Source organism: Ornithodoros turicata, chromosome 2, assembly GCF_037126465.1.
Source record: "Ornithodoros turicata isolate Travis chromosome 2, ASM3712646v1, whole genome shotgun sequence".
In the NCBI taxonomy this organism is placed as follows: domain Eukaryota; kingdom Metazoa; phylum Arthropoda; class Arachnida; order Ixodida; family Argasidae; genus Ornithodoros; species Ornithodoros turicata.
Window position 1 is genome coordinate 81,017,608 of NC_088202.1, and position 11,304 is coordinate 81,028,911.

At 47.1% G+C, this 11,304-nt stretch overlaps 1 protein-coding gene across 1 annotated transcript; it reads left to right on the forward strand.

The window, feature by feature from the left end:
* The first annotated feature begins 1,234 nt into the window (after window positions 1–1,234).
* On the forward strand, window positions 1,235–3,826 carry LOC135384826 (uncharacterized). The gene has a single exon (XM_064614010.1). The coding sequence runs from the start codon at window positions 1,235–1,237 to the stop codon at window positions 3,824–3,826; it is 2,592 nt and encodes an 863-aa protein (XP_064470080.1).
* The last annotated feature ends 7,478 nt before the right edge of the window (window positions 3,827–11,304 follow it).

The following is an 11,304-nucleotide window of genomic DNA, read 5'->3' on the forward strand; positions in this document are numbered from 1 at the left end:
CTTGAGGGTTTCCCAAGGATTCCAAACAGTGACCATTGCAAGCTACGAGAACTTGGTGACCTACTTTTGGAACTAGAATCGGCAAAGATGGATCGTCGCTTGAAGGGACTCAGTTACCTGGACACTGCTCGTGGTGTGAACCCGATCGTGGAGAAGCTACCGTACGGCCTTCAAGAGAAATGGATCACACATGGGTCAAGATACAAGGAAGAAAATGAGGTGACCTTTCCTCCATTTGCCGTTTTCTCAAAGTTTGTACGGGACATAGCCAAGGCCAAAAACGACCCAAGCTTCCTCCTTGCGCCCCCTCGTACATTCCGTTCAAGTGACGACAGAGCCACGTCCAGGAACCCCGGCAACAAAACGTCAGTAGCTGTCAACAAAACAGAAGTTCAGTCAACGACAGCTAACCCTGAATTCGCTGCAGCTGGAGCTAAGAGAACCACAGATCCCGGCAAAGACTGCCCTCTTCATTGCAAGCCACATCCACTAAATAAATGCCGAGGCTTCCGGCGAAAGCCTCTGGCTGAACGAAGAGCCTTGCTGAGAGAGTTGGGAATCTGCTTCAGATGTTGCTTGACATCAGATCACCTGTCCAGAGACTGCGGTGAAGTGATAAAGTGCATGGTGTGCGGCAGCGACAGACACTGTTCCGCCCTTCACCCAGAGTCCCTTGTTCCAGACCAACCCCTGTTTACAGGAGATACCCGGCACGGCGGGGAGGACAACGCTCAGCCTGAGCAACCCAACGTAACGTCAAGTTGCACGAACGTGTGCGGGAGCAGCTCAAGGAGTACATCTTGTTCGAAGATATGCTTGGTCAAGGTGCATCCAAAGGGTCAACCAGACTTGTCATTCAGGATGTACGCTGTTCTGGATGATCAGAGCAATAGGTCACTTGCAAAGCCAAGGTTCTTCGATATGTTCGGTGTGCATGCGGACCAATCGCCATACACGATCAAGACATGCGCAGGCATAACTGAGACAACAGGGCGACGTGCAAACGGATATGTGGTTGAGTCTCTCGACGGACGCATACGTGTTCCACTCCCAACACTCATTGAGTGCCTGACAGATGCCTGATGACAGGAACGAAATTCCAACACCACAGGTGGCGCAGAACCATGCGCACTTGAGGAAGATAGCAGGCTTAATCCCGCCCTTGGACGACAACGCCGATATACTGCTTCTTCTCGGTAGAGACATCCTGCAGGTGCACAAGGTACGTCAACAGATGAACGGTCCAAACAACGCTCCCTATGCTCAGCGACTGGATCTCGGCTGGGTGATAGTAGGTGATGCCTGCATCAGTGGAGTCCGGAAGCCGATTAGCGTCAGTACCTTCACCACCACATTGCTTGAAAACGGCAGGGCAAGCACCTTCATTCCGTGCCCAAGTCACATTCACATCAAGGAAAAGGTCGTACAGGACGGACAGACAGTCACCACGGCGACACACGTCACGGGACTGAACGACATCGCCTCGAGCACTGAGGAGTTAGTGGATCCCATCTTCGAGACTTCGAAGCATGATAGCATGCTTGCTCTATCGATTGAAGACAAACGTTTCCTCGAAATTATGAACAAGGGATTCGCTAAAGGTGAAGACAACAGCCGGATTGCACCACTCCCTTTTCGCACACGGAGATGTGAGCTACCCGACAACAGAGAACAAGCGCTCAATCGATTCTCTTCGCTTTGTCGCACCTTACAAAAGAAGCCCGAAATGAAAGGACATTTTCTGAAGTTCATGAGTAATATCTTCAAGGATGGCCATGCCGAGCTAGCCCCACAAAGGGACGAAGGGAACGAATGTTGGTACCTTCCCATCTTCGGTGTGTATCATCCGAAGAAACCAGGACAAATACGTGTTGTCTTCGACTCGAGCGCGAAGTGCCAAGGAGTGTCTTTGAATGACGTGCTCCTCACCGGTCCTAATCTCACGAACAGTCTCCTAGGTGTCCTGCTTCGTTTCAGAAAAGAACCATTCGCTATCACTGCAGACATTCAACAAATGTTCTACTGCTTCATCGTTCGCGAAGAGGACAGAGATTACCTAAGATTCTTTTGGTTCCATGACAACGACCCGAATCAGGAGATTGCAGAGTATCGAATGCGTGTTCATGTGTTTGGAAACAGCCCATCGCCAGCGGTCGCAACATACGGACTAAGACGAACGGCACTAGAGGGGGAAACAGAGTACGGAAATGACGCAAGGAGGTTCGTGGAAAGGGACTTCTACGTAGATGACGGGTTGAAGTCCCTCCCTACAGAAAAAGAGGCCATTGAGCTACTTCGAAGAACCAAGGCGATGTTGGCAACAGCGAACTTAAGGCTTCACAAAATAGTCTCCAACAGTGTAGCTGTAATGGAAGCGTTCCCATCGGATGAGTACGCGCCGGACCTGAAGGACCTTGTCCTGGGAACTGACACTCCTCCGTCACAGCGTAGCCTGGGCTTAAGTTGGAATATCAAAAAAGACACCTTCGCATTCCCGGTCTCTCCTAATGACAAGCCACACACAAAACGTGGTCTTTTATCCACGGTTAACAGTTTGTACGACCCTCTGGGTTTCGCCGCTCCCGTCACAATACATGGCCGGCTCTTGCTGAGGGAGCTGTCTTCCTTGACTGACGACTGGGATGCTGGGCTTCCACCAAGCAGTGAATGGGAGATTTGGAGGAATTCTCTGCCAGCTCTCAAAGAAATTCAAATACCTCGCACGTACACCAGCAGTACTCTCAGCAATGGCTGCCGCAAGGAGCTCTGCGTATTTTCAGATGCATCGACTAAGGCTATTGCAGCAGTGGCCTACCTAAAACTAACTGACGCTCAGGGCAAGAACCACATCGGATTCATCCTTGGAAAGGCGAAACTCGCTCAGAAACGCGAGCAGACTATCCCAAGACTGGAATTATGCGGGGCCGTTCTTGCCGTTGAACTGGCCGATATTGTTCTCGGCGAACTGGACGTTGACTTCGACGCTGTAAGCTACTACACTGACAGCAAGGTCGTTCTCGGCTACATATACAACGAGTCCAGGAGATTCTACGTATACGTGGCCAACAGAGTCGAACGCATCAGGAGGTCAAGTAAACCTGAACAGTGGAACTACGTTCCTTCTGAACACAACCCTGCCGACATTGCCACCCGAATGGTCCCGGCGGATCGCCTAGCTAAGACGGCCTGGTTAACTGGTCCTGAATTCCTAAGCAGGACTAACGTCGCAAGTGCAGGGAAGGAACATCAAGGATTCGCGCTGATGAGCCCAGAAGCAGACGCGGAAATCCGTCCTGTTGTGACTAGCCTCACCACCAACGTGTCGACGCGAACACAGCTTGGAGCTCATAGGTTTGAACACTTTTCAAGGTGGACAAGGCTGGTTAAAGCTATAGGAAGTCTCCAACACATCGCACGCTGCTTCCACTCCTCGGATGACGACGTGTCAGCGTCTTGCAATCACTGGCATCTGTGCAGCAGGCTACGTACGAACGAAGAACTCTCCGCTGCGGAGAAGTTTGTCTTCAAAACGGTGCAAAGCGAATCTTTCTCGAAGGAGATTTACTGCATCGAGAAGAAGCAAGATCTACCAAAGAACAGTCCTCTTCGGAGCCTGAACCCCTACATCGACGAAGATGGCCTTCTGAGAATCGGTGGACGGCTGAGCAACTCGACGTTAGATCAAAATCAGCGGCACCCTATCATCATACCGGGTCGACATCACATCGGAACGCTGCTGACCCGTCACCATCACGAAAGTGTGGCTCACCAAGGTCGTCATTTTACCGAAGGAGCAATCCGAGCTGCTGGGCTGTGGATCGTGTGAGCCAAAAACTGCGTTCGTTCAGTGATCTACCACTGCGTTAGATGTCGCAAATTGAGAGGCAGACCTCAAGAACAGATCATGGCTGATCTCCCGCAAGATAGGCTGAGTACGGAACCCCCATTCACCTACGTGGGCCTTGACGTGTTTGGTCCCTGGACAGTGCGATCGCGGAGAACGAGAGGAGGACTTGCAGCCAGCAAAAGGTGGGCCGTCATCTTTACCTGCATGTCTATACGAGCAGTGCACATTGAGATCATCGAGTCCATGGATTCTTCGAGTTTCATAAATGCTCTGAGGCGCTTCCTGTCCGTCAGAGGTCCCGTCAAGCAGCTGCGATCAGACTGTGGAACTAACTTCGTCGGTGCATGCAAGGAATTGAAGATCAACACGACCTCAGGTGGAAACGCTGACATAGACAGATTTTTGCAAGACCAAGACTGCACATGGATCTTCAACCCACCACACGCCTCTCACATGGGCGGCGCTTGGGAGCGCATGATAGGTGTGGTCCGCCGCATCCTCAATTCGATGCTCATGGGAACCGACAGGTCAAAGCTGTCGCACGAAATGTTAGTAACGCTCTTGGCGGAGGTTACAGCGGTCGTAAACAACAGACCGCTCATCCCTGTATCAACGGACCCGGAGAACCCTGCGGTTCTGACCCCAAACATGATACTGACACAAAGGACGGGTAAACACCATCCACCTGCTGGAGATTTCGATGCAGGTGACATCTACCGGAGGCAATGGAAGCAAGTACAATCCATGGCGAACGCTTTCTGGAACCGTTGGAAGAGAGAGTATCTCCCAACACTCGACGGTCGTCGCATGTGGCAGACACGTCAACGAGATATCCACGAGGGAGACATTGTACTTCTCAGGGATAAAGACACGGAGCGCAATGAATGGCCAATGGGTCGTGTTATTAAGACGCTACCTAGCTCTGACGGGCGTGTTCGGAAAGTGGACGTCAAAATCTACAAGAACGGTGCGCCGAAGGTATTCCAGCGACCAATACGGGAAATTTTCCTCTTACTTCCTACGGAAAACAAGTGAACATTTTTTACTGTGAACATTGTATGTGTGGTGGTATCTTGCGATACCAGACGGGGAGTGTTCTGCCTTCGTGGCTATGTATCCCACTGTAACCAGAGCTACTATTTGAACTCCGTCTCGGCCGCCCCTTACGCGGTGCCTCTCCGAGGTGTAAGGTGCCTTCATGGGCATGCTCCACCGTAACTGGAGCCACCTTTTGGACCCCGTCTCGGGCACCCCTTACGCGGTGCCTCTCCGAGGTGTAAGGTGCAAGAATTTCAGTTGTGTTTTGTGAGGCGTGGCAGTAAGTCGCTTCCGAATGCTACAGTCTTTTTACCGCATAGCAACGCATTGCATCGATCGTGCATCATATTGCATAGCTGGATATAATCACATGTACGTCTATGTGCTTACGTCGGTTTAAGCTGTCCGATTAAACGTGTGTTTTGCAACAAACATGTGTTGAGATCGGAATAGGGTTACAACACCACCATCCCACATGAACATAAAAGCTTCTTCCTACCAATGTGTGTTTTTTGCAAACCAAGGTTGGAATAGAGCGTAGAAAGTGGGCACCTTGAATAGCAAAACTCAAGCAGCTCTGACGTCACAGACCTTAGGGCTATCAGTGGAATTCGTTGTATCTCTGAGGTCCTTGACATTTGTGCGTTAGTCAGGCATCTGTTCGAGAGCTTTTATCTCGCAAAGTATGACACATGAAAAAAAAAGATTGATCAGCATTATGGAGCGCAATGCATGATGCACCCATGATGTAACAAACCACGTCTATGAAAGTGTCCCAACCCCTTTGATTTTTCCCTGGCACTTCATGTAGCAAAAACGGCTAAGGAACATGGAGTACCATTTACTGTGTGCACCAAAATCTTGTGTTTGTTTCCCCATCCCCTACGCTTCTACAGAAGCCACCGATTAATGGCGAATGAAATGCCAAAAACTAAAAATCTTAGGTATGAGACTGTTTGTACACGTTCGCTGAAGCCCTTCTGCTGTCGACTTGCATTTAATGCCTTGCAGAGTTGTTAGCGTTGTAGTGACTCATTCACTGTAACTCTTGCGGTGAGCCCCCCTTGTGTAGTCTCTTCCTTCTGTTCGGGCGCTCATGAACAGCTATCGTCCACAGAGATCGAGCAGAGCACCAGAAAGCCCCTGGACATACCCTGACATGAAAATTTAAATTAGCATTATTAGAATTCCTAAAACACACAGAACAGGCTTGGGCAGTAAAGAAGCAATGCAATTCTCTGTTTCAGTAGTTTTCTCACACACATTCCTTATGTGTAGATACAATATGTGGCACACAGATAAGGTGGAAGTGATACATGACCTACTTACCATGACATACCTAGATACATGACTGAGTAACAGCACTGAGACAAGGAAACTTTTAGTGCACACAATGGCGGGATGTCCTTTAGAAGGGGAAGTACACCCACTATCCCCTACAACACTTCGAATGTTCCAGTTCCTGTAAGTGAGGAATGATGCAGGACAATTGCTTAGTAATCGCTGCTAGCTTGAAATACTGTAAATCACCTTCGTGGGGCCAAAGCAGCTTCCCAATGTCTTGATGTGCACATCTTGCATGGTCACTTTGATGCTCATGAATATATGAAGCAACGTTATGATCCAAATATCCATGACATGCCAAAGTATCATGAGCCATCTTACCGGAAACAGGTTGCCATTATCATTGCTTGTCCATGTGCGCACACATGTACATGTTCACGATACTGTGGCACCATTATTGTAGCACCAGATGTTGCTTCACCAGTGCTGCTGTATGTACCTCTTTCCTGGGGCCTGAGCAAGGAGAAGCAAAAATTATAATTATACCTGTTAAGGCTAATATTGTTAGGAAAAGTGCAAAAAAGCATCTACATATTTAAGAGCTACAAAATGTGATCAACAATGTTGACAGCACAGCTTGCCCCCAGCTACACCCCTTCTAATAGGTATATGTATAATTGTATAATTGGGGGTTTACGTCGCGAGACAACTGAGATCATGAGCGACGCCACAGCGGTCGGTCTGTGGATTGCTTTTGCCCACCTGAGGGTTCTTTAACGTGCGATGAAAGCTCATCACACGGCACCCCGTATTTAACGTCTCTCGCGGAAGACGGCGTGTCTAAGCAACTTGTACCCTCTTCTAATAGGAAATATGTTGTCAACCAATGGACAGCATACATATGCGTTATGACGGTGTGCTACAAAGCAAATGTTGCCCTCTTGCAATGTGCCATGTGTCAAAACGATGATTCACAGGTAGATGAGTCTTTCTCATGACTCCATCTATTTCTGCTAATCTGTGACGAGCATGCTGATCGTCATCCCTTGCTGGTCAAGGTACTCAGTTGCTGGAGTCAACTCCATTAGTACAGAAGGACAGAATGGAATTTCTGGCACGTAGTAACTTTACATTACAACTTGAATACACAGCACTCACACACAGCCCGGCTTTTAAAGAGGAACAACAATATGCTAACATGTATGCAGGATATGGTGTAGTTCCATGGTTGGGAAAAGGCGGAGTGTGATCACACAGAAGTCCAGACAGACACAGAGTGTCTCAAAACAGGAACTCCTAAGTTGTTGCTGATTTCAGCTACTGTGACTGTTTTGTCTTCCCTGTGCCCAAGCTCAGACTTCTCCAAACTCATGTAATTTCTCAACCAGCTTCTCTGAGAAACTGCGTAGTTTTACATACAACCGCGGATTATAGGGTTTAGCAGTCCCATATTTGTCGTTCACACGTTTACATTGTGTGCAAGCCATAGTGCAAGTTCGTGCGGACACTTACCCGCAACTTTGGTCCTTTGGTGCTATCCTGTCCTCTTTGTTGTCGTCGAACGAGGCAGGTGCCGCATCCCTTTCCAGCGACTTCTACAGTCGAAATCGGCCGTCAGGTGAACGACCTCGTAACATTCTGATGCAAAATGCTTCGAGCACACACAACAGTTGCCTTGATAAGTTCAGAGCACTCAACCACTGGTTTCGTACCACTCAATCACGCACAATATCAACTGGGAACCTGGCACGAAACCTCTTTCTTAGTAGCGTACCTGCTCGTACTGCGAGAAGCACAGCATTCTCACAATTCACTCACGCTGCATCTCTCACAAAGTGACAACTTAGATGAGGTTGTGTGTACTGACTAGCCGGAGTAAAAAGAGGATCAAATTAAGACGCGGAGAAAGGTGCCCGTACGTACACGACTCTCGATTTCGCTTTCAGCCTGACGAGTGACGAGTTGTGATTGCTGGCGATTGCGAAACTGCGAGCCAGCAAACAAGCCAAGAGGAGCCAAAGCGAAAGCTGAGCGTGTCGTCAGCTGTTCAAGCGGACGATCGGACGGCAAACCAAAAAACAGATTTCGCAGTAAATACAGGGTATTCGCCCAAACTATTTTGGAAGTACATTCAGTAGACATCAACCTTTGTGCCTGCGAGTTTTTGTTGTAATCTGTGGCAGTGAGTTTCCTCCGGAGCTGACCTTTAATTAACAAATTACGACCTGCAAGATTATTGGTGTTATTCTTGAGATGATGGGAACGCTTCGACTGCTAAGGATCGTTGCCGATAAGGGCGCGCAAACAAAGATTAACGGGTAGTGAGCTGATGTCCACTGACTGATGGGCATGAAGATTCGCTTAGGGATAGCGATTGATAAGAGCTGGTAACGTTAATAACTATAGCTGCAAGGAAATGATAAGCAAGTTCTCATATTCTGGTTAGAGTCAAGTGTTGAAATCAGGGAAAGGTAACGGAAACGGTATTATACCGGAAATATAACAGGTAACGGTGACAGAAACGGAAACGTATATCGCACAGTTAGAATACCTTAAACAGAAACGGAAACGACAATAATTTACGGTAATAATTCGGGTACTGCAGGACCCGAATTATTGCAATTCTTGACCATATCATGTAGATAAATTTATTAAATAAACCTCAATGAAGCAAACTAAAATTAACTGAAGAACTAAAACTAAAATGAACTATCAAACTGGAGCATATAAGTTAGTAGTATACAGTAAATAGAAGAATCATAGTTGTTATACGCTTATAGTGACCTGGAAGTTGCAAGTGTGAGTAACATTCCTGGAAACCATGTTCATATTAGCTGTTCACAGAAATCACGTACCTATATGTGTATTTTGAATAAACGTTGTCTCTTGTATGCATGTATTCCTGGAGTCCTCAAAATAGACTCCAGAACGTAGAGGGATTAAGTTTTGTTACGGTTTCAAAGTTCTTTCGAACAAAAAAGGCAAAAAGAAAGAAGGAAAATAAAAAGCTGGAGGTGGGGGGGGGGGGGGCGGTACCGAAAACCTAAACGGAAACGTAACAGAAACGAAAGCAACAATGGTGGTAACCGAAACTGAAACAGAAACAAATAAGGGCCAGTAACGGAGGTAGTAACGGAAACGAAACAGATTCCGTTACCTTTCCCTGGTTGAAATACGCCGACTAGCAATTATAACTAGCAACAAGCAATTATAACTGCACAGTATGAGTAGCTCAGTTCCAGAGACCGGCAATTGTCCGGTTCCTTATCTGATAGGTGCTTATTGGGCTGCTGGTTTTCGAACTTGATGAGAACATGAAGCCTTTCTCACCATTTCCTTATCATTAACTAAATTTATCAGTCTGTCAGCATTTTATCAGTTATCGCTCAGTGAACCTTTATGTGCGGTCCACCTGGCCGCCGCAGATGATAAAGACCACTATGGGCCGGTTTCACCAACAGCAAGCACCGCTTCAGAGCGTGCTTCGCTGGTTAACTTTGAACCGAGATCAATGGTTGCTAAAACTTGAAGTTAACAATCAATTCTTTTTTTACAGGCGTTAGTTGGTGACGTGATGAATGTTTCAGTGACAAGGGTCAGCTTTAGCAGACCGTTGGTAAGGTTATCGTGCATATCAGAACCAATCGCAGTCGCGTGTGACTCAGAATCTTATCAACTGATTGGTTCCGGTTGATAGTTCGACGCAAGCCACCCTATCAACGGTTTGCTAAAACTCTCTAATAACCCCCTTTAGCGAAGCTGAGTTAAGCGCTAAATTCAAGTTAAGGGACTGTTGATGTCGGTTCAAATGTTAATCGGCGTTGGTGAAACAGGGCCATATGTGAATCAGTCGTTGGTTGCGAGTCCTTACCAGCGGTTCCTCAACAGTGGACGTCTCCTCATTGTCCCACCTATTACACCGATAACCTTGTCAGTCGTTATCGTCAACTAAGTCGTAATGGCCCTACTAGTTTCTCTTATGGCTAATTATCAATCGTTACTAGTCGATAGCTCCTTATCAGTAACCAGAATCAACTTGTCAATCCCTATCAACCACACTGATCCACATGGACGTCTGCATTTCGCCCCTTATCATATACTACCGTTATAAGTAAATTAGCTCTGATAAGAAACTATCACTGATTGAATGCTGATCTTAAAGTATACGTGCAAAGTATCCAGCCTCGATTAGGCGTTTTTAGGAGTCCGTCTGTAGATGAAACCTCAGCAACAACGCCATTTCAGTCATTGATTCAGTGATGAGGTACGAATTACATTCAAAATGCTTAAAAACAACATGAATTAATTCGGATAGCACTTGGATTAAAATGGGCGGGAAAACCCGTAGTTGTAGGTGTTATAAAAAGATTTCTACATCGAGCAAGCCCCTATAGTATAGCTAACTATCATCCCAAATGACATAGACATCGTTCTGCCCCCTGATTGGTTAAAAACGGGAGCCGTACGCCTTTCTGTGTCGCTTATGCAGTTATATTAATTGTCACAAAACGTCCTACGACCCGCGCTTTCCACAAATCATGAGTGATAAGTATCATACTGTGCAATGGTTGGCCTTCAGCGCGTTATGTGCTGATATAGTGTTTTAAAAGTGTAGTTTTCTCGTAGGTATACCGGGTGTTTCAGTTAAATCCCCGGGCTAAATAATTCGCGAACCGGTGCACCAATCGAATAACTTTATTTTTTACAAATATCTGTCCAATACCGCCTACAAGATGCGCACCGCGTGAATGAGCGGGAGGCGCTCATTATTTAAATAAAAACTCAAATGAGTTCCGTGAAAAAAGCTAACTTCTAAAGCACAGTGCCGTCGGCATTAAAAGGGGTACTACCCCTTTTGGGACCTTCAGTGGACACCTTTTAGAGAAAAATCTGCAACCGAAGCGGGTCATTTCTTGCAGTAATTAATTGGTTTCGGTTTACGTATTTTTGTCGCGGCTGGTAGGGGCGAAGCGTAAAAGGACGTAATTCATTGGTGTAATTCATTGGTGAATAAGGGAATGGAAGTGCGTCCTTTTCATGCCCAAGAATTAGGGACAAAACGTAAAGCAGGCTTCACCTAAAACGGCTCCCATAGAACCTGTGTATTCTGGAACGAAAAGCGCGTGCTACATATT